This window comes from Rhinolophus sinicus, linkage group LG16 (genome assembly GCF_036562045.2).
Source record: "Rhinolophus sinicus isolate RSC01 linkage group LG16, ASM3656204v1, whole genome shotgun sequence".
Lineage (NCBI taxonomy): Eukaryota > Metazoa > Chordata > Mammalia > Chiroptera > Rhinolophidae > Rhinolophus > Rhinolophus sinicus.
The window spans coordinates 16839074-16863598 of NC_133765.1; the positions used below are offsets into that span (position 1 = coordinate 16839074).

General features: G+C 45.3%; 1 protein-coding gene across 1 annotated transcript; it reads right to left on the reverse strand.

The window, feature by feature from the left end:
• Positions 1–205: 205 nt before the first annotated feature.
• On the reverse strand, positions 206–15115 carry YPEL1 (yippee like 1). The gene is made up of 5 exons (XM_074321770.1): positions 14896–15115; positions 5715–5997; positions 2878–2921; positions 2257–2365; positions 206–815 (listed from the first exon to the last, which is right to left on the reverse strand). The coding sequence occupies exons 2-5, from the start codon at positions 5829–5831 to the stop codon at positions 726–728; spliced, it is 360 nt and encodes a 119-aa protein (XP_074177871.1). The 5' UTR covers positions 5832–5997; positions 14896–15115; the 3' UTR covers positions 206–725.
• Between the last annotated feature and the right edge of the window lie 9410 nt (positions 15116–24525).

A 24525-nucleotide genomic window follows, 5' to 3' on the forward strand; every position in this document is an offset into this window, starting at 1 on the left:
CCAGTGTGTTAAACTATTACTCCATGGACCAGCCACTCAGGGACTGACTGACATACGCCTGCAGGGCCTGGAACAGGCTTAGCTAACGACCTGTTCACTTGCTTTCTACACAAGGAAGGTATTGGCCTAAGTAACCAAGAGGTTCCATTAGACACATTTCTCCACAGCTTACCTAAAATATGCCAGTGGTGTCCTGTTTTTTAACAAGGCTAAAAAAACACCCTTTGTATACAGATTTGATAACTGCTTCTGGAAGATTCTAAAATGAGCACTATGACAACAGCTCATCTGCAAGAGGAATAACCAATTTGTAATTTTGCAAATGAGGAACAGAGTGGGCTACAACACCCTCACTCTGGCGGGGGAACCTGCTCTCGAGACCTTGTCCCTGTGGTCTGTTTCTACTGAACATGAAAGAGCACAGCCAAACTTTATCTTAAAGGCATAGGTTAAAGAAGGTATTAACTAGATGGATAAGTCATCAGTCGATTAATTCTTTCTCTAGAATTTGAGACGTTAGGAAAAGGTCACTGAAACATTTCAGAAATGACCATGCACGTGAAGAGGACAGACCGGATGCAGCCTTACCCACAGGAATGGTCAGGAGAGGCGGCTTGTGAGGTTCAAGTTCAAGAAGTATTATCATCCAGGACGCTCCTACGTTTCCATTATATTACAGTCTCTTTCACAAAATAGTATTCAAAAGAGAACAGGAAATTTTCACTCTACTCCCAGCCGTTGTCTTTGATCATGTGGGCAAGCTCAATAATAAATTTTCCTTCCTTATATTTCTGACTGCTCTCAAAGGCATGTTCCTTAAAAAAAAAAAAAAAAAAAAAAAGTAGAAAGAAGAGAAGGTTTTAGGACAAACTGTTTCATTTTTCAACTTCTTTATACTCTGGTCAGAGAAAGTAAGTCTATAGTATCACGTCTCCCCACAGATGTCCCCTGTGCCAGGCTGATGGCCAGGAGGGGTCTGTCTCAGGTGACAAACCCATGGGAGGCAGTGTAGGCCTCTGGTACACTTGTCATCAAGTCATGGTTAAACTTGTAGAGAAATGAATTCACATTTGTTAATGAGCACCTACCATGTGCAGGGCAATTTGGAAGGTAGGAAAAGGCCCAAGATGCCCCTTCCAGGGACTCCAAAGGGGAGTGAAGGTAACTGCACCAGAAGCCCTGGGCACAGTTCAAAGATGCTGGTGGGACAGAAGGCCCTTCGTTGAGGGGGGGTGGGGATGGCCAGGGATGGAACAGGCGAGCAGGTGGAAGGGCTGGGGGAGCATGGAGGCCTCACTGAGCCTGTCTCCATGCTGGGGGCTGTGTTCCCTCATATCTGATGGGGATATGGGACACCAGCAATGAGCAAGAATTGCAGGAGGAGGGAGAGCAGGTGGCCTTGACCAAGAAAACCAGAATGGCTGCAGAAAACAACTTCCAGGAGGTGCCACTGCAGACGGGCCTCTTCAATGCCGAGTCTGGGGTGGGGGTGTGCACGAGATGGCGGGAGGCACTGGGTACATGGGACAGAAGCTGGGGCCAAGGGACAAGTTTGGGAGTTGTCAACAGACAGGAGGTCAAAACAGGTTGAGATCAGAGGAGGGTCAGCCTGAGAGGTGGGAAGAAGAATAAGCAGCAGAGTGTGGAGCAGGAGGGACCTCCCAAAGCTAAGCGCTCAGCAAGCAGGGGGAGGCCAGGCCGTGGGGAGGGCGGCTGCACCTGTACCTGCAGAAAGCTTGGAGCAGGAGGGAGAAGAGCTATGGAGATAAAGGCTAGAGATGGGGTGGGAGGGCCACATAGGGCACAGGTGCGAGGAGAAAGAAGGCGCTGGGAATACAAGCCCGTGTGGAAGCGGTCCTGGGCACATGAGGAACCAAGTGCTGCAGAGTCTGCTGTGATCACTATTGCAAATAACACCAGCTACCCCGGGCTCTGGCCGGCCAGTGAGTGTCCCCCAGATGGGGGAACTGCCTCCCTCCCCTTGCTCCATGAGGTCTTCAGAGAGCACCGGGCCTGTGGGGTGGGGCCGTTTGCCCCCCACCAGCGTGGCTGTCACGCCTGCCCTGCAAATGAAGATATGCCCATACATCTTTAATCGGCTCAAAATAAATTCTGTTTTAAAAGGTATTCTTTTACTAATAGGATCACACTTCCAGGGGGAGGTCTTACGCCTTTGCAAATTTTGTTTCCATTTGTAAATATTTTACTTATTACAGTAAGTCTGCATTCTCTTAACAAAACAAGGTGGTTACTCACATATTTCCACCCAAGCGTGGTTTTGCAGTTTTCACAGTAGATGTCTGCGACAGCGTGTAGGCCAGTGAGAAGGACTCGCTCCTCCGCAGGGCCGCAGCCCACGTTCACCCTGCAGGGAAGGAGGCAGGGGCTGCTGGAGACCCTCTGCCCTCGCGGGGGCATTTCCACCCCCACCTGGAGGGGGCGCCCTGGCTCCCACCCTGGCCCCACCTTTCTTGAACCAATAGGTTACCAGAGATGGAGCAGTGTTTCTTCTTAACTCCCCACCTTCCCCACTGCCTGCCCACCACCACCTCTTAGGAGAAGGAACAACTCCTTTCCCCAGGACAGGACAGGCTGTGGGGAGGTGACTATAGCTGTGCTGTAGCAAAACTCACAACCTACCACAAACGGGAAACAAACCACAGTATGTATGCAGGAGCTAGTTCCTCAGTTAACAGCATTATGCTTTCCCCAAACTCTCAGACTAGAGATAGAGTTCTTTAAGATGATGTAAGAGACACCGGGTAATTCTAGACCATTGGTGAACACTATGTATTCCAGCTTTGAGTATGTATAGGAGCAATAAATGTGATGACAGCAAACACTGCATGTCTGCAAGGCTAACGCAGCGATACTCACACAGAATTGAAGAGGTAGGCACGTCCCTGACTTCCCTGAAAGGACTGCAAAGAAGAAAAAAGTTTTAAAAGATCTGTTGTGATACGACAAAAAGTGATGTTGAGTTTTGCATTTTGGAATGACAAGTGGAGAAGCTGGGTTCCAGGTCATGGACCCGGACATGAGTTGAAGGGTTGCCTTGCGGGGCATGAAGGGGCTGCACTCAGGGCCCTGAGCAGGACAAGCGTCTTCCCGAAAGGAGGGCCCGGGGCGTCCTAGTGCTCCTACAGCCCCAGAGGGACTGCCCCGCTGTTGTCACTCGATCCACCAGGACAAGATACACCAACCACATCTGTCAGATATTAGGGGCAAGAGGGCGTTTCCAAGCTTTTCCACTGAAATAAAACTAGGTCACTGCCTAAGATGGCCCCTTGCTTTGGAGGAAAGGACCTTCTAGTGACAGCTCACCCCAGGGAAGAGTTACAAGAAATACCTTGTAGCATATTCATGTATTGTAAGATGATTAAGGAGGCAGAGTAGGGGATCTGTACCTCCGTGACATAATTGGGCCATAGCTCCCACAACCCTCACTCTCACAGAACAAGAGGGGACACCAGCTGCAGGGGTTTATCTGCTCCGGTTCCAGGCTCAAGACCAAATAAATGGAAAAGATGGACCACAAAAATAATCAATGAAACACAAACGAAATCAAGAACTTGTCTTTGGTTGTTTCACGTGAACAAGAAATAAACTTTCATTTTAAGCCACTGAGATTTGGGGTTCTTTGTTATTGCAGCAAAACCTAGCCTGAGGTTAGCAGTTTTCTGACTTAAATATACAGCTTTCAGACTTAAAAAAAGGATCTTTCCTTATGTGACTTCCTAGAATTAGGAATACTATTTTATGTCCAATTTAACAATCATCTTATGGACTTTCCACACATCCCTAGCAGGCTTCAATGTTCTAGACTGATTTTCCTAGTTTTCACCTATTCTGAGATTCCTAATTTCTTACACAGGGTTTAGATCCATGATGTGATCAAATCTGTGGTTCAGATTCAGGCCATGGGCTGCCTACAGCAGAGCTCTGCAAACTTCTGTAAATTAGGACCAGATGATACATATTTTAGGCTTTGGAGGCCTTACAGCCTCTGCTGTAACTACTCGATTGTGGCACAAAAGTAGCCACACATGATAAATAAAACTACAGAAACAGATGGTGTGCGAGATGTGGCCGGCAAATATAGTTTGCAAACCAGACAGACCTTCTAACAATCAGACCTGCCTACACCAAGAAGGATCCCTTGGGCCAGGGGACTGCTTATTAGTGCAAAGATGGACCCAGAGGCTGATAAACCCCTCTCAGGACAGTACCTCTAGTCTCCTGTGAACTGAGTTCTACTCTCCATGGTAAGTGCCACGGCCTAACAATGTAAGGGAGAAAAAGCAGCTGTTTACTTTATCACCAGCTGAAACACAAGTCTGATGCCTCTTGGCAGCCCATGTGCTTGGAGAGGTTGGGTTCTCAGCACCCTTTCATCCTGAAACGCTCACTCAATGTCATGACTGTTTCCACCTAGCAGGCCTCTGCTCTTGATGTAATTTAAAAAACAGCTTAATGGCTTTAAGGTTCTTTGAAAGAAGCAGCTCAAATTCCTTTTGGCCCACCTCATGATGGATCCACTGGCATGCTTCAGAACAAAGACCATAATGGTGCCTGCCACTGATGCCTGCTCAGGTGTCACCGGCTCAGCGAGGTCGCCAACCCACAAAGCTCCAACCCGGAGGCCTCGGAGCAGCTCGGCCTTGGAAAGCAACCAAGAAAATAGGTGCCTGAGGTACTTCCACTTCTGACCTGAAACTTCTGAATGAACAATGGAGACACAGAAGCAATGAGAGAACAGAAAGTCTGCCTTGTTTAACAGTTTTTATTTTAGATGTTGAATGGAAATGAGACAGCCTCTCATTGTTACCTAGTTAAAACACAAGTAGATAAACGTTCTTCTGCGTGAAATAAGAAGCCTAAGCGGAGATTCCTGAAAGGAACAACTTCCTGACGGACTTTGTTTTCAAACGAGCTTGAAGTTCATGCAGCCCTGGAAGGCAGACTTGTGAGGATGGGTGGGGGTCAAGACCTGTGAGGATGAGTGGGAGAGGACTGTCACTGTTTCCCAGGGGAGCATTTACTCAGCCACTACACTGGGAGTGTTTTAAATGTTCATAAGTGGTTCATTATCAACATTACACACTGCTTGCTAATAAAGTGTTCAACTTAATACGGAAGATTCACGCTCTTCTTTTCACATCCACCAGGCTGCTCTCCATCCTGCACAGGGCGCCCACAGCTGGTCTCCTGGGCATTTCCCTGAAAGACCCCACGTCCCCCATGATGGCCTCTTTTCTTCTGTTGTTTTCTTTTTTTTTTCATTTATAGTTAACATTCAATATTATAGCCTCTTCTCTTCTTAACCATTCTGAGTTTTAAACATTCTTAATTCCTTTACTATTAAACTATTTCCACAGATTTTCTAGACTTCCTTTGTTCCTTCAGTGTCTCTGCTTTCACACTAATTTTACTGCTCTGACAAGTAACTGACTCATCCTGCTCTTCATGATATCTGGGAGTCCCAGCTGCCCAGCCCTCCAAACTCACCCACTGTGTAAAGGTCACAACCAAAACCGCGGTGCAGCCGCACCTAATCACGCACAAAACTGCCATCAACACTGCCCAGAAGGCTCTAGACTTTTAGGACACAGGAAACCCAGGAAGCCATGTGATAGTTCAATATCCATCCACTAATTAGGTATGATAAGCATTGTTAAGGGTATCTAGTCAACTTTTAGACACAAACCACTTGCCTTAGAGATCAGCTCATCGTGATTTGCCAGGTGGGCTCTGCAATGGACACAGCTGTACGTTCGGTGACAGTTTGGCAGATAAGCTTGGAAAGTTTTGGATTTTGTCATCTTCACCATCTCTGCTGGGTACTCCTCGCTCAGCTCTGGGCTGACACTGGAAGAATTACGGCTCTGCTGTGCTCTCTGACAGAAGAAACACTGGAATATGCACGCAAGAGCCGTTGTTGTTCAGAGGGCGTGTGGCACTGTCCACACAGCTGGGACGAGAGAAAAATGTCACAATCTGTCAACAAATCAAGACATAGAGCGAGTTACAGAGAGAATGAAATACATCAAGAGGGTATGTTTAGGATGGATGTACTTTGAAGAATGTGGGGTGGGGGATGAGGGTGGGCAGGACTAGAAGTTAAAGATCTTGTTCTTTAATATTAATTATACCTAAAAAGAATACAAATACTTAATCACCATTTAACCACTCTAAATTTAGTTGGAAGTGGCAGGTGAACTGCTTTTACATACAAATAATTTGAGAAAAATATTTCATCAGATACATCTTGTATCATGTGTGGTTTCAGGAAATGTGTACGGAAAAGCACTCAACAAGGCCCCTGTCAGAGTGAGGCCAGCAGGAGCACTGGAGACATCTTGTCCCAAACGATGGCATTAATGACTCAAAGCAACATGACATTTATGAATATGAGTGATGAGCCGCTATTAATTAATCTTTAAGAAATTACGTATCAGTCCAGAAATGAACCCTTGCATTATGGTCAAATGATTTTCGACAAGGGTGCCAAGACCATTCAATGGGGGAAGGACAGTCTTTTCAACAAATGCTGCTGGGAAAACAGAATATCCACATGCAGAAGAATGAAGTTGGACCCTCACCTTACATCACATACAAAAATAAACTCAAAATAGATCAGAGACCTAAATGTAAGAACTAAAACTATAAAACTCTTAAAATGTAGTGAACATTTTTATGACATCGGATTTGGCAGTGACTTCTTGAATATGATACCAAAAGCACAGACATGTATGTAGATTTACAGAAAATGAGAAGAAAATGGGGGCAGAAACACTGTATTCTGAAAAGATAATGATTAAAGATTTTCCAGAATTAAAAAAAGACACCAATCCACAGACTTAGAAGTCCAATAATTCCAAGTAGGATAAATAAAAATAAAGCCAAACCTGGTCACATAACAACAAAACCGTATAACACTAAAGAAAAAGAAAAAAGGTATCCAAAAGGGGAGGGAAAAATCATCTTTCAACAGAACAACTTCCCAAAGGAAACAAGGGAACCCAGAAGGCAGTAGGGAAAGGTACCCTTAAGGTTCTGAAAGGTAATAACTGCTATCCCAGAATTCCATATCCAGTGAAAATATCTTTCAAGAACTTGGGAAATGATATTTTTCAGACAACTAAAAAGTTTGACTTTACTAAATATCAGTAAAGGAAGTTCAACGATGTGCTTCAGACAGAAGGAAAACACTAGATAAAGTCTAAACTTCGGAATGTAAAAATGTGACAAAGAAAATGGTAAATATGTGGGGAATCAGAACAACAATGTATTATAGAGCTTTAAAATGACACAACTGTAATACATGACAACAACAAGTCAGGGTGAAAACTCAAATGGAAATTTTCTAGAGTTGTTGTATTGTCCAAAATCAAAGATATAAGTATTGATTAAATTTAGAATCTGGTAAATTAAGGACAAGTATAATTTTTGGATGAAACTTCTATAAGAACAAAAACCTAGTGTGTAACTTCCAAACCTATAAAAGCAAATATCAGGGAATGATAAAATGTCAATTTAAGGGAGGCAAGAAAAAAGGGAGAGGAAAATAAACATGATGGAAAGAACAGGAAGCACAGAGAAAGGAGGGAGATTTAAACCCGAATATATCAATGCTTACATGAAATAGAAATGAACTGCTGTGAGCAGGCGGGGGAGGGGGTGGGGGGGCGGGGGGGGGGGAGCGCAAGGCTCATAACACCAGCATGGGCCAGGGAGCTGCGTCCTACACAACTAGACTGAGAAATAAGGCTTGAACCAGAATGTGGGGGGAGGGAGGCGGAAGAAGGGGGTTAAAAAAAGAAACATAAGGACTAAATGTTAGAGTTTAAGGTTTCAGACTGAGCAGAAAACAAAATTCATCCAGATGCCACATACAAGAGACACATCTTAAACATAAGGACGCAGAAAGGTTGAAAAGAATAAGGTTAGGATGTAGGTGGTGCAACACAGATGTATGGTTTGTGATTATTTGCTAACAGCATATTTGTTTTATGTATTTCTTGTATGTATGTGATTCACAATAAAGGAGTTAAAGTAGTAAAAGTAAAGAAAAAGATACAATATGCAACTAATAAAACTATATTACTATTTCCCTTAAATAATATTTGAAGGGAAAATGTTACTAGATAGATAAATGGGTTACTTCATAATGATAAAAACAGCAGGAGATAAATCACAAATGTAAATCTTAATTGCCTAGTAATATAACCTCAAAATATATGATTCAAAAATTGACAGAACCATGGGCGGCCAGTTAGCTCAGCTGGTTAGAGCACAACGCTCATAACATCAGGGTTGCTGGTTAGATCCCCACATGGGCCACTATGAGCTGCACCCTCCACAGCTAGATTGAAACAACTATTTGACTTGGAGCTGATGGGTTCTGGAAAAGCACCCTTAAAAAATAAATAAATAAAAAGTTAAAAGAAAAATTTGACAGAACTATAGGAGAAACAGATAAATCTATAATCAGACTAGAATTACTGATTATAATATATAAACTATATTGCATACATATTTACATATTTAGTATATATTTATATATTTATGTATACTTAGTATACATACACACTATATAGCATATATTTATTGTAATACATGACAGTATATAGGTATATAGTGTAAATATATTTATATTTTACTGTATCCTTCAGTAACTGATAGAGCAAACACAAATGAGTACAGATCTAGAGGATTTGCACAATGTGATGAAGAAATTAGACCTAAAAGACATGAAGAAAACTGTATCTAAGAACTGCAGAATCCACACTCATTTAAAGCACACAAACATTTACCATACAACAAGTCCCAACAAATTCCCAAGGATTTAAATCACAGTATATTCTCTGACCACAACACTATTTAGTTAGAAATCAATAATATAACGCAACTAGAAAAAATCCTCATATGTTTAGAAATTAATAAATGTACTTATATATACCCATGGGTCAAAAAATAATGGAAATTAGACATTATTTTGAACTAAACAATAAAATAATTACTTACCAGTACTTATAAGGGAAACGTATAATCTTAAAGGATGTATATTAGAAAATAAGACAGCTAAACACTCATCTTTAAGAAGTTAGCAAGGTAACAGAAAAACAACCCAAATAAAATATAAGAAAGGAAATAATTAGGAAAAATAATGGAACAGGGGAATAATATACTAGAGAGGCTCAACAAAGCCAAAACTTTGTTCTTACAAAAGATGACTAGAATTGACAAACCTCTGGTAAGATTGATCAGGAGAGAGAAAGGAAGGGACCAAAAAGGTGGAATAAGATGTCAGAAATGGAAATAGAATATCACCTTTTTAAATAAGATTTCTGGATAAGAGGATGTTGTGATCAATTTAAGTCCATATATTTGAAAATGGATATCACACAGGTAATTTCCGAAAAAAATATAAGTTTTCAAAACTGACTCAAGAAGAAATAGAAAGCCTAAATAACCCCATTAACGTGAAAGAAATGGAATCACTGGTAAAACATTTTCTCCACCAACACAGACACAGACACAGACACAGACACACACACACACACACACACACACACACACACACCCAACTGAAAGGCCGAGAGAGCATCACTGGTAAATTCTAAACTTCAAGGAAGGAAAAATTCCAATCTGACACAAACTCTTCCAGAAAAGAGAAAGAGGGAGCCCTCCCCAACCATCCAATGCAGCCAGCTAAACCTTGATCAGGGCAGTATGTGAATGAAATTCACTATAATTTTCTTCTCAGGAACCAAGATGCAAACATCCTAAATAATATTACTGAACAGAATCGAATACCATTTTAAAAGGATAACGCAATTAAGTTGACGTTATCACAGGAAAACAAGATCATTTAACACTAAAAAAAACGGTTAATATATTCACCACCTATCGTTCTCTTAATCTGTTTATCTCAAAGATGCAGAAAAAGCATCTGACAAAATTTAACATCCATTCACAGTTTAAAAAAACATTCCATGCCGAATAAACTATAAGGGAACCTCTTTACCTGTTAAGAGTCATCTACCAAAAAACCCACAGTAAACATCACACTTAATGGTAATACTTTAGAAAACATTCTTTTTGAGATCAGGAAGAAAACCAGGGTGCCTTCTATGCAAGAGTGTAACAGTACATGTACCTAAGAACAAACTCAGTGACATGAAACACCTTTACAGAGATTATAAAACTTTGAGGAACATTAAGAAAGACTTAAAGAAATGGAGAAATAAATGATTAGGACTGAAAGATACTATAAATAAATGAATTCTCCCCAAAGTAACCTTTAAATTAAATGCAATTCAAATCAAAATCCGGGAAGGTTGGTGTGTGTCAGTGTGTGTGTGTGTGTGTGTGTGTGTGCCCGTGCAAGCCAGAGAGTTGGAAAGAGACAGAGAGACAGAAGTGCCTGTAGGAGAAGAAAAAGTTTTTCTTGACCCTCTTAGGACCCTGGCTAGGTCTGAAAATTAAACTGACAAAGACAGAGTAAGAGGAGAAGTTTTCTTTTCTTTTTTTTTTAAAGGAGGGTACAGCTCACAGTGGCCCATGTGGGGATTGAACCAGCAACCTTAACCAGCACCACACTCTAACCAAAACCAAGAGGAGAAATTTTACCATGTGAGCCGTCCCAAGAAAATGAAGACCAGAAGAAGAGACCAGAGCAGGAAGCATTTATACCTTTTAGACAAAGAATCGATACATTTGTGAAGAACTGACAAAGCAGAGGGGTAGAAGTAACTAGAAAGATAAGGGTTAGTTTAACAAGATTTGTTTATACAGATTTCTTGGCCCCAAATCCCGTCTCTGGTGCTAAGAACATCTTCATGGAGTTTTATGGCCTGTTTCAGGGCATAAGGGTAAGGCAGAGGTCAGAGTTATCTTCCTGCTTCTGCCATGTTCCCAAGCTCCATCAACTTACGATATTCAGTATGCCACGGTGCCACATTTTGGGGTAGTGTGTTATGAACCTCACCATGTCAAAAGATACAAACTGGTGAAGAGCAAGATGGGAGCATGTTCTCTACTGGAGTCTGCCCGAGAGTCTGCACTCTCCAGGGGAGCAGGGGAGGAAAACAGCTCAAAGAGATGCAGAGCATGTTCATGTGCCCTGCTGTGTCCAGCCAGATAGAATCCCAGGAGGGTGGCATGCGTGGGGACATCAGCGTCCATCACAGAAAAGGAAATGCAGCTCCCGCAGAGCCTCATAGCTAAGGCCAGCACTATTCTAAGCAGCTGAATCTATGAAAATCAAATGAATTAACAGCAGCCCTAAGAATCAAGTGTTCTTATTAGTCCCACTGTGCAGACAGGGAAATTGAAGCCTAGAGAGGTCAGTCAATTTGCCAAGGTTGCACAGCTGAGAAGCTGGGTTTGAAGCCAGACAGCCTACACCTTGGACCACTGTGCTTGTAGACAGGTGGACAGATGTGAACTTTACTCACTGATGCAAATTAAAGGCACACTAGTATTTGCCTTACAACCTAGCAGGTTGGCAAAGATTTTCAGAACGTTGATAACACCCATCAGTGCTGCCAGGTACACACCCCTGGACCGAGGGTCCAGCTCAGGCCTTTTCCTCCAGACTGACTTGCACATGTGCAAAATAACTGGGTGTTACAATGTTGCTTATAATAACAAAAGACTAGAAACCGCAAGTCTAACCCAGAGACTGGCCAAATGTCCTGATACAAGAATCAGAAATAGTTCCAAGGTGGGACCTCAGGCTGGGGCGAGGAAGGACAGAGAAGGTGACTTCCTTTACACTGTCTGCTGTTTTTGCAACTTTTGATTTTGATACCAAGTGTATGTACTGATGATTCAAACTCTCACACACAGTACATGCACACACAGGGGTGGAAAGGCCTAGAAGGATTTACATCAAAGGGTGACTGTAAGGGTACAATTTGCCTTTGGCAGTACCAGCTTCACTTCACACACACAGACTTCCTTCCTACTTGAATTACAGGATGAAAAGCTTTCCCTACATTTCAGGAACTGCAATCTTGATGGACCAGTGGATCCACTGGGAGGGGCAAGAAGACACCTTCAGTCCTACCACCTACATGGCTGCCCTCAGACAGTCACCTCATCCCTCTGCGGAGTCCACTGCCCCTGCCTCTCTGGAGAACCGGAGGGGTCTGGGCTTCTGCATCGCCCAGTGGCCGGGACACCTCTACCCTCCACGCTCTCACCCTCAGCTCTCATCTTGCCTGTGCTCTGGTCCTGCCTCCGTGTCTCCATTGAGACTACTGATTAATGAGTTTGCACTGACTTTCTTTGGGAAGAACCTTCAATACATTCTTCTTTATTTCTCCCACTAGTAACAAAGCTTCCCAGTGTGGCCCTGGGACACATCCTAGCAGAGGCTGCTTGCCTCCTTGCTAACAAGAAGTGGATAGATGCAGGAACTACACACGCAAGGTTGGCCTTCTTTCCAGTTGCCAGAGTGGGACTAGACCTAGGAGACTGGACTGAAGCAGGAGGGAAGAGATTGGGAATCTTAAACTATTAGTCACATGCTAAATAAAACAAACACTCAAAGCTCTGTGTTGGGAAAAGGGAAAACCTGAAACAAGAGGAATCAGAAAGGGGGCCAGTGCTCAGGGGAGAGAGTGATGATGCTGGGAAGACAGGTGGCATTTGGCAAGAGACAGGTTGTCCGCAGTGAGAGTTGGATGAGGCTGAAAGAAGGCTCGACTGAAATTGTGCCACAAATTTAGAGGCTAAGCTGTTACCTTTTTGTAAAATGGGAGTAATATGCAATTCACAAGGCGGCCCAGAGACTCACACAAGAGGTCATGTCACTGTTACAGTATGGCAGAGTAAGCACCTCACGAAACCCACAGGGAAGCCCGGTCTTAGTTCTGAGGCTCAGCAGGTGCCAGAGAAGGAGTCCCCTCCCAGGGCATGGAAATCAGTGGCTTGGCTCCAGGATTTCCATCTTACTCTCAGCAGTAGATAGGTTTTCCTCACGCAAAGCCTTCTTCTCTGTCACAATGTCAGAGGCAGGCCAATTCCATATCATCCTCTTGACTTCTTTCCGGAAACCTACTCACACTGACCGACCCAGAACTCTTTGCCCTCCAGTGACTTGGCTGTTCAGAACTTTCTCCAACCTCTGCTGAAATCTCTTGTCCAAATTCTCCCTAGAGATTTTGCTGATTAGCAAATCTAACTACTTTTCTAAAAATTTTAGACCAAATAAATCTCGAGTGAAGAGTGTCAGAGAATGGTTTTAAAGCAGAGGGACTTCTATTGCTGCTTTTTATTTTCAATTATTTTCCCTTTATCAGTCGTCTAGGGATAAAAATACATTAAAACTACATGGCAGCCACGGCCCCCTGCATTCCCAACCCTGTCCCTTGACACAGGGTCCTCATAGACTTAGTGAAGACAGGCAGAATCAAAGACAGACATTTTAGGAATACCGTTCTCAACGTAAAGAAAAAGCTTTACAAATTTCTGTGCTTCAAAATGGAAAGTCTTAATGTCTGGAAGTTAGTTAAAGGAATGGACCCATGTCAGTTGTTAATTCGGCCAAATGTAGGATGGTAACAACGGGGAAACACTGCGCATGGAGCATTTGGGACTGTCTGTACTATCTTTGCAACTTTTTTGTAAATCTAAAGTTATTCCAAAATAAGAACTTCCATTTAAAAAACAGAAAGACTATTGAAGCACCCAATACAGGCCAGACCCTGAGCTACATGGCCATGGTACGACATGATTTTGCCCTGGTCCTAGTTCTGAGGGGTTCCCACAAGACACCTGTACCGTGTGAGATGCAAGGGAAGGGAGGGTCTAGGAGAGCCTCAGTATTAGCCTTCTTCAATCATTCCGCTATAGGCACCCAAGAGCCCATGGCTGGGGTAGAGGGAACCAGTGCAGGATTATGAAACTCAGCAACACTGGAATCAGGCACAGTGCCTGGCACCCGGCAAGGGCTCAACAAACCTCTGTTACCTCCACTAGAACAAAGGCTGGAGGATGCGCAGGTGATAGGTAGGGGAGGGGCAGCTTGCTCAGGTGAAGCACCTGAAAGGTGTTCCCAGAAGACGCCAGCCTCCTTTGAGGCTTGGGTAGTTTAGGACAGGGAGGGACTGGCTGATGGAAAGAATAACATTCTTGGCAAAGGAAACAACAGGTTAAGGTGTGCATGTTTTGGATACAAAGAGGAAGAAGAAATGCAACTGAACAGAAAAGGCTTGGGGGTGGGGAAATTGATGTCTTCCAAAGCCATTATCTAAAACGGAGTTCAGCCTCCTTCCATCCTAGAACTCAGCACATAATTTGTTCACCAGAGGTGCCAATTAGAGGCAGGTTTTGGGGAGGAGGACCCTACTTAGCAGTTTTCCGAAGCTAAGGCTTTTGCAGGCTTTGCTTTACAGACCCTAGTGCCACAGGTGGTGAACTAACACAGAGGACAATTCATTTTAGTCACGATCTTGATGTGGGCAACTTGAAAACGTTTCCCCCTTTTCATAATCGTTCTCATTCCTAGGGAACCTCTTTTGTCCTCATTTCCCTCCCCTATCGCGACTTTTTTTTTTTTAAGAGGGAAAAGCCTGTTACCACGTAGCTCATTCTCTCGGTACATTTCCCATGGGCGGGTTGGGAGGGGGCGGGGAGGAGGGAAAGAAAGGTGGAAAAAAAGGTTTAGGTTTTATGGTCTTCTCCAAAGCGGAGTGAACCGAATATTAACAAATCAAATAATCAAATCAGAAGGAAAACCTCTACAGGTGCGGTCCGCTCGCGCCCCGCCCACCCGCCCGGACGCCCAACAGGTGCCTCCGGGCCCCGCCCGCAGCCGCAGGCTCCTCGGGTCGCCACAAAGTAGCCGCCCGCGCAACAGTGTCGAGGCCCGCCCGTACTCACGGCCGCTCCGCGGTCCGCGCCCCGGCCCGCAGCACCCATCCAGCCCGGGCCTCGGTCAGCGCGGGATCGGCTCTCAGGCGACCCCAGTAGGGCCCGGGACGCGCTGCGGCCGTTGGCGCCTCCGCAGAGCGCGAGACATCCTCCCGCCGCCGCCCCGCGGGCCGCCTGCCCTTTGTTTTGGAGCCACGGCACCGCCGCGCCGCCGTTAACGGCCTCGGAACGCAGCGCTGGCCAATCAGCGCGCCGCGACCCCCGCGCCCCGCCCCACTCCCCGCCCCGCCCGCGCGCCCCCGCCCTGCGCGCTCCGAGCCCGGGAGCTCGGCCGGCTGGCACTTCGCGGGGCGGGGCGGAGGCGCACGTGCCACGGGGCGCGCCGTGCTCCCATTGGCCAATCCTACGAGAGCAGCCTCGGAGCCAACCTGTGAAGGCCGAGGGGCTCAGTGGCGGGGCCACACGGGGCGGGGCGCGAGGGTGGGCTCAGGGAGAAGCCGAGTGCGCAGGCGCGGGTTGACCCGGCTGGTGCTCTGGGCCCGAAGGTTTCTGTTAGGTTTTGGAGTCGGCGTCCCGGGAAGCCTATGATGGGTCACCCACACTTGCAGCTCGCGTGGATCGGCCGAGGACACGCTGTCCCATAGCTCCCGGGACCCACGCGGGGCGCGCGGGTCCGCGGTGCGTGGGGCCAGGGTTTTTCTGGCCAGACCCTGCTCGACCTGTTCCCCAGAGTACGGGGTCTTGCCTGTTCGCCAACTCCGACCGCCTTCCCTGAACTCCCGAAGCCATTCTACCTGAGAACCTCTGTGTCTGTACCTGGCCCCTAAGTTTGCTCCGCAACCCCCACATTGGAACCGACAGAAAACCCATTCCTGGGGGCAGCTCTCCCGGCCCCCAGGCAGCCCGCTCCCTCTCGGTGTCCACACTCGTCCCCCACGCCTCTCATGACATTATTTTGTTGGCCCCACAGCCTTTCAATATAGATTGATTTTTAAATTACATAATTTTGAAAACCCGTACTGTTGAGGTCGCAATGTATATAACATTTTGATACGTGTTAGCATCCTTTAGATATTGTTTCTTTTTTGCAATGCAATGTATCTGTAAAGATCTCTGTGTCTTTGGGTGTGCACCTGATTTATTACTTAGAAAGCTGCTGGATATTGCCTTTTAAACATTTGTGGGAATTCAGCCGTTCTCCTAGCGATGTCTCCAGTTCCCTGCTTCCACAAACCTGGCTGCAAAGTAAGACCTCATGATCAGTTAAGATGCCTTTTTCAAATAAGTGTTAGCATCTCTTCATTAACTGTTAAGCCTTTCAAGTCTCCTCTGGGTTTCCTTTTTCTTATGACTTGTCAAGATTACTTTGTCTTAAATATTAGACTTTTGTTGCTTTTGCTATTGCAAATGACTTTTCTCAGCCAATTCTTTGTTGAAAAAAAAATCCTAATTTTGATGTGAGCCAAAGTTTATATAATGTTGTATTCTGCTTTTTGAAGGGGCATTTTTCTGTCATTTCAGTTTTCTATAAATACGTTTAGTGGCTGCACAGTGTTAAACTTAACATATACCTATCTGCATAACTATGTGTGGTGGTTGGGTACTTCAATTATTTCTGCTCTGTTTCTGCAGACCCCTTCATTCTTTGAAGATTTTAGCACCAGACTCACTACTGTGTTTCCCCGAAAATAAGATCTAGCCAGACCATCATCTCTAACGTCTCTTGGAGCAAAAATTAATATAAAACCCGGTCTTATTTTACTATAATATATGACCAGGTCTTATATAATATAATACAATAATAATAATATAATAATAATAATAATAATATAATGTAGTATAATATAATACCGGGTCTTATATTAATTTTTGCTCCAAAAGACACATTAGAGCTGATGGTCCGGATAGGTCTTATTGTTGGGGAAACACGGTATTGTTCTTTGCATTATGGTCCCTAAGTTCATTTTTGGAGACATAGCTTTTCCTTAGAATCTAAGTGATTCCAGTGTGTATATGAATCATAGATGATCCTTCTAGCGCCCTGGCCTGTCAGCTCACTGGCCTGTCTCCTGCAAAGATATTGTCCTCTGCATGGCCCCAAATACAAACCCTCTTGCTGACCACTGATCAGTGCCTTTCAAATGTTTGTTTGTTTTTTGTTTTTTTTTTTTAACTATGACCACAGTAAGAGATACATTTTATGGGTATGCAGTTTCTTTTTGGGATAATGAAAACTTCTGGGACTAGATAGTGGTGATGGTTGCACAACAATGTGAATGTACTTAATGCCACTGAATTATACACTTAAAAATGATTAACATGGGGGGCCGGCCCGGTGGCTCAGGCGGTTAGAGCTCCGTGCTCCTAACTCCGAAGGCTGCCGGTTCGATTCCCACATGGGCCAGTGGGCTCTCAACCACAAGGTTGCCAGTTCAATTCCTCGAGTCCCACAAGGGATGGTGGGCTCTGCCCCCTGCAACTAAGATTGAACATGGCACCTTGAGCTGAGCTGCCTCCCGGATGGCTCAGTTGTTGGTTGGAGCGCGGGCTCTCAACCACAAGGTTGCCGGTTCTACTCCCGCAAGGGATGGTGGGCTGTGCCCCCTGCAACTAGCAACGGCAACTGGACCTGGAGCTGAGCTGCGCCCTCCACAACTAAGACTGAAAGAACAACTTGAAGCTGAACAGAACCCTCCACAACTAAGATTGAAAGGACAACAACTTGACTTGGAGAAAAAAAAAGTCCTGAAAGTGCACACTGTTCCCCAATAAAGTCCTGTTCCCCTTCCCCAATTAAAAAAAAAAAAAAAGATTAACATGGCAACTTTTATGTTCTTTTATAGTATACCACAATAAAAAATAATAAAAAATACATTCTTCATTATGATCCAATACACACACATATATAAGCAAAGTTTCATGATTTAATGTGTGCTCTTATTGTGTGCAATGTCCTAACATTTTCCATCCTTTTCTGTTTTGTTTTCATTAATGACATCCTGCACGTGACTCTCTACATGATTTCACAAGGCGCCCACCAGCCATGGACAGCAGTCCGCCACCACTGTCCCTGTCGTCACCACCCTCTACAGCCTCAATTTTGGGCACTCTGGGACGCTGCCGTGCTCTCTGGCTCCCTCCTGTTAGCGTGCTGACCACAGTCACCTCCACAACACACTGTCCCCTCCACCTACCTGCTGGCCGCCCTCCTCCCTCATGTGCTCACCTCCGCCCTTAGCCCCCTTTTCACACCACATACTTGCCTGGCAGACCCCCGTCCTGGGTAAATGCGACTGCGTGGCTGGAGAAACACTACCTTGGGGAGACTAGTTTCTAGGGCAGTGCAGTCCTCCTGGCAACCCTACCCCTGCTCCACCTCTTGTGTCCATTCAGCTTCCCACTTTCCTGGAAGATGATCCCACGCGTCCTCCCCCTGCTAGCTCTGTGTCCTAATTTGCTGAAAACACCCACACTGACAGGAGAGCATACCTCCTGCTCCCACCACTAATCTTCCACCAGCCTACCTACCTCCCTGCCCTTCCCCCACGAGTTTGTCGCTTGTGTCCTCTCCAAGACCCATATGTCACATGCAGTCCATCCCTGTGCATGCCAGGGGGTCGCTTTCGTCATGCCCTTCTCTTTCTCCTGCATCCTCAGTCCCATCTTTACTGAGTTGTCCCAGAAGAATGAGGCACACTGTCATCTCCATGTACCTCCTTCCCGGTCATCGTGCTTCCTGCTACTCTTCAGAGCCAGGATTACCCAGGAGCAGCAGAACTGTGCCCACCCCCATTTTCAGGTTTTCATCCCAACCACTCCACCTGCATGTTGCCAAACCTCATGTCGGGGCTCAGCCACATCTTACTGGATGGTCCAAGCAGCATTTCATACAGGCAGGTGCTTTCTTTAAACACTTTCTTTATTTTGGTTCTGGGGCTCCACTCTGTCTCACTGGCCACACCTTCACCAGCTAGCTCACCAGCTCTCTCCACCCTCCTGAGGTTGGAGGCCCTGAGGGCTCCATCTTTGGGCCTTTTCTCTCTCCTACATTCTTATGATAGGTGGTCTCCGCCAAGCTCATGACCTTGAATACCCATAGCCTGACACCTCCCAACACACAGCTCAGCACAGACCTCCCCGCCCCCGGAACTTCAGGCTTACACACCCCACTGCCCACTTGGAGCCTCCCTTGGAGGTCTCTGACACACCTCAAACTCTACATGCCCTAAATCAAGTTACAGTCTTTGCCACCTTGGCAAAAGGCACCACTTCCTTCCAGCATGGGCCAAAGCCTCAGCGTCTCCCTCCCCTCCTCTCTTCCCATCACACCCCACGGCCCACCCCTCAGCAAGTCCTTCCAACTCCCATTCCTGCTGCCAGCACCCAGGGCCTGAGCCACACTCATCTCTTGCCTAGATTATTGCCATAGCTGAAATGGTCTCTGAGAGGCACATTTTTCCTCCGTAACTCTATTCTTCATAGACTCTTAGAACAAAAGCCAGATCTGTCACTCCTCGAAGCCCCTAGGAGCTTTCTATTTCACTTAGACTAAAAGGCAGGGTCCTTCCAATGGCCCCACATGACTTCACTCCTCCTTGTCTCTCCTTTCCTACTTCTGTCCCTGCAGGCAGTTAACCAGCCTGAACGTTTAGATGGAAAAGTCCACACGGGACCAGGCTCACTTCTGACCCCAACTACAGGTTTGAGGCTCCCATGGAGGCTCTTAGGTTTGGTCATTTCCGAGAAGGACGCACAGAAAGCTGTTATACTCACAGTTGCAGTTTACAGCAGAGAAAGGATACAGATTTTAAAATGAGCCATGGGGAAAAGCACACACTGGAGAGTACAGGAAAGTGCCAAACTGGCCTATATAGGGAGAAGACAGTGTCCATTGTGGGGTCACCGACCCTCCTCTCCTGGCATCAGTGAGTGATGACACTCACAGAGTGGCCAAGTAGGGGAGCTTACAGAGCCTGGGGGTTCAGAGTTTTTATTGGGGCTCCATCACACAGTCATGATTGATTGAATGCTCATGTGGTTGACATCAGTCTCCAACCCTCTGGGGTAGGCATGACCTAAACCACCCCCATAAATCCTGTATTTGGTCCTTCTTGTACTCAGCCCCACCCTGACACTATCTGACGTGGTGTCCCCACTTTAAATCACATTGTTAGACTATCAGAAATGACCCAGGCCCCTAGGCAGATAGATACTCCTGTTGGAGCTTACAAGATTACCTCCGAGCAGAGGGCAAAGGCCAGATCATTTTTTTGGGGGAGGCAAGGTTAAATTATTTTCTATGCAGTCACCTTGCTTCCTGCTCCCTGGACACACCGGCTCCTGGCAGCTCCTTCTCAGGGTCTCTGCACTTGCTGCCTCTCTCGATTCAGGATTCTGCTCGGCTCTGGGGACCAGCGGCCCTCACCCATCCTTCCCTCTTTCTCCTCACCCAGGTTTGGTTTATCTCCTTGCTCACCTCCACACCCCAGAATCTGCATTTTCTTCTGTGGTTTATTGTCTGTCTCCCCTCATCAGGATGTGAACCCCTGAGGGCAGGGAGTTGGTTTGTTCTCAACGGTATCTCCAGCATTTATTTGCTGAATGAGCAACTCCTGCAGGATGACTGAGGATTCACTGAGCTCCAAGATGGCCCAGAGCCGGCCTGGGAAACTGTGGAGTCTCTCCAGCCTCATGCAGCAAGCACTACAGCCTGTGCTGGCTGCCAGGTGCTGGAGCCGATGCTGCACGGGCTCACACACGGAGATGGCTGAGGGCTTGGGCAGTCAGCATTCCCAGAGGATCCAGTCTGGCTAGGTGGTACAGGCTGAACTGTTTTCCCCCAGATGTGACTGCTTGTGGAGATAGGATCTTTAAAAAGGTAATTAAGTTAAAATGAGGCTGTTAGGGTGGGCTGTAATCCAGGCGGACTGGCGTCCTTAAGGAGATAAGGCCAGACACGAGGGATGACCATGTGAGGACACAGGGAGAAGGCAGCCATCTGCAAGCCAAGGAGAGAGGCCACAGGAGAAACAAAGGTGCTGACACCTTGAGCTCAGACTTCCAGCCTCCAGAACTGTGAGGAAAAAAAATCTTTGTTAAGCCACCCGGCCTGTGGTATTTTGTTATGCCAGCCCTCGCAAGCTAGTTCCCCGGGGTTTAGGGGTAGACAGACACCTAACACAGTTCTTCTCAGGGTCTTCCAGTCTGCCTTCTGTCCCCAAATTCTGCCTGAAACCCTCAGGTTGGCCAGACCAAGCATTCTGCTTAGGCTGGCTGGTTGCCCTGCAGCAGATAGGGAACCTCACCTCCTGACATGGGGCTCTCCTCGGCCAAGTGGGGGGATGAAGGCTCTTGGTAGTCCCTTGAGGTCTAAAATTCTATGATTTGCTGATAGTCAAGTGCATTAGCAAGTATGCAGCTACCGTCGGCATAGCAACCACAAGCCATCTTATGTTCTTTCCAAACTAAAAATTTCCCAGCTTCAGAACTGAGGAGGGAAAGATGTAAAAGCAGAGATGAAATTAAGTTACTAATGAAAGTGGTTGCCATAGCATCATGCTGTTCTTGCAGTCTGCCAGCTGCCACTGTGATTTCCCCCTTTTTCCTGAAAATGAAGTAGTCCAAGAGAAGAAAAATGAAGTATATGTCTTAATTAGAAATAGTAACTAATTATGGGAATTTACAGTTTAAGACTAACTACAGAGGGTGCCAAAAAAATGTATACACATTTTAAGAAAGTAAAAAAACTATTAAAATTGTAATACTCAGTATATACCGATAACAAAAGATGAATACAAGTCACGTTTGACTTCAGCAATTACAAGAGGGGCTCAAAGTGGTTACCATCAGCATCCAGATACTTTTTCTTTTTAATTGGGGAATATTAGGGAACACTGTGTTTTTCTAGGACCCATCAGTTGCATGTCAAGTCACTGTTTTTCAGTCTAATTGTGGAGGGCGCACCTCACTGGTGCATGTGGGAATCGAACCAGGAACCTTGGTGTTATAAACACCTTGCTCTAACCACTGAGCCATTCAGCTGCCCAGACACTTCTGAGGACAGCAAACTACTGCTTGAGCAACACTGACCCAAGTGTTCACTTGTATACATTTTTTTGGCACCCCAGTATATATCCAACATACAGTATTTCTCAAAATTTAAACAAACCACCTGGGATCTTGTTAAAATGCTGATGCTGAAATACAGTATGTCTGAGGTTGGGCCTGAGATTCTACATTTTAAGTTTTAATTATGGCAAAATATACATAACATAAACTTTAGCATCTTAAACCAGAGATTCTGCATTTTTAACAGGCTCTAGGTGATGGTGATGCTGAGGGTAAATGGCCCACGTTTTGTACATCAGGCCTTTCTTTGCACAATAGAGCCTTTCTTTGTATCAGAGCCTGAGGGAGGTGACAGGAGTATCAAAATGAGCAAGGCACACAGTGTGCTTTCCAGGAAATTCCTGGCAAGTGGACAAGAAAAGGGGCAACATCACTTCTGAGGAGTGGACAGAAAGCTGCCTGATTCAGAAGTGTGGCTGGGATTTGCGTGTTGGAGGATCAAAGCCTGGAGGAGGTAACATGAAGACACTTAAAACTCTGTCATTGCTGTTCTGACTTGCAAGTTTGTTAGATCATTCTCTAAAGCTGCGCATAGAGGCCACTTACCTTCTTTTCTGCCATTACAAATAATGCTGGTGCATATGCCTTTGTTTACGTGGCTGTTCTCTTTACAATTATTGTCTAGGGAAAAATTTCCCTGTAATGGAATTACTGAGTCAAAATACAGCTTCTGACAGACTCAGGCCACATCTGCCAGATTCCACTGTCTTCATTTACAGCACTATTAGCAATGCCAAAGGGTACATTTTTTGTTCTTACGACTTCACAACATTCGGCTTTTGTAATTTTGCTTTTGCTGAAAAACCAGAAAGTAGGTTAGGCACAAAATGGCACTTCGTCTTTATTTTAATTTGCATTTCCCTATTTACTAATGGACCTGGATGCTTTTTCTCATGGAAGCAGACAATATTCTTTGATTGATTATCAGTTGGGAATGAGGCAAAGTGTTTGTATTTTTGTGATTCATTTTGTTTTAGAAAATTGACTTTTATTACTAGTCACTCATGGCACATATGCCCTTAGCTTCTGTGGTTCCCACCCCTATCCCACACCGTGTTATCCGTATTAGTCTGTGTTGAAACCAGATGCAGAGGTATTTCCCTTCAGTTCTCCAGTTTTTCCAAGACATTGGATTTGCTAGTTTTTCTCCAACCACACCTGATGAGTGAATACCCTGCCCTTCTAGATGCACTTGTTAGAAGAGGCATGGGTAGCAAGAATAAAAATAGGGGTGATTTTTAGTTTCTACACGTAAAGAGCTTCAAAATCATCATTCCTGCCCTCAAAACAAGAAAAAAGCTGGATAAACTAAAAACCCATGACTGTTCTTAGATCCATCAGAGAACTGAGGTCACAGGAACCCCCCCGCCTCCTGCCCACCTCGAACTGTAGAGATAGGAGAAGACAGAGAATCACAGCTCACCAGAAACCACTGGAGCTAGGAACTAGTAGGAACACTCAAAATGATCTCTTAAATGGTAACATTGATGAAATGCTGGAGGCTGAGAGTGGACTATTTGAGCATTAAAAACTCATGGGGACCCACTCTACGGGAACCCCACACTTTCATAGGTGTTACCTCCAAGGATCCCCACCAGATTCTCACAGTGAAGACTGGAGCAAAATCCCCTTGGTTTTGACTAGGGGGATAGGAGAATTAACCATTTGAAATACTCCCAGATTGTTCATTCTGCATAACAAAGTCCAGCCAGCAAGGTAGATGACTTCCTCAGAGCCTCAGCCAACATGGGGGAAGGGATACACCTAACTCCAGCCTCTCTAGCCTTTCTGTTTTACATCTCAGGGGCAAAAAGACCCTGAGAAGCACTTGTGAAGGCCACAGCCCAGAGTGACAGGCTCACTAGAAGACTGAGAATCATATAATTATGGAACCACTTCCCATTCCTTCAAGCCTTACCACCCCATCAATAGGGCTCCTGTACACTACAGAGGTTTACAGCTGAAAGAATGGCAAGACTCAGCTTCTCTTTAAGAAGGGTCTTTAGTGAAAACCCAAAATGACAGGAGAAACAAAAACAAGGATACTGGAGGAAATTTCAGCCTCTGACACCTACAGTTGAGCAAACAGTAAACACAGCCTAACTCTAGTCAGAAAAACAGAACATCATACTAATGGCCCATCTACCTCAGTTCTATTACCCAATATGTCTGGCTTTCAACAAAAAAATTACAAGAATTTAAAAAGAAAAGAAAAAACAGTCTGAAGAGCAAAGCAAGCATTAGAACAAGACTCGGATATGGCAGAGATTTTGGAATTACTGTACTGGGAATTTAAAACAACTCTGATTAATATGCTAAAAGCTCTAATGGAAAAAGTGGACAACATACAAGGACAGATGGGTAAAGTAAGCAGAGACATGGAAACTCTAGGAAATAATCAAAAGAAAATGCTAGAAGAAAAAAACTAACAGAAATGTGGAATGCCTTTGACGGGCTCATCAGCCGACTGGACACCACAGAGTAAAGAATCACTGAGCTAACAGAATGCCA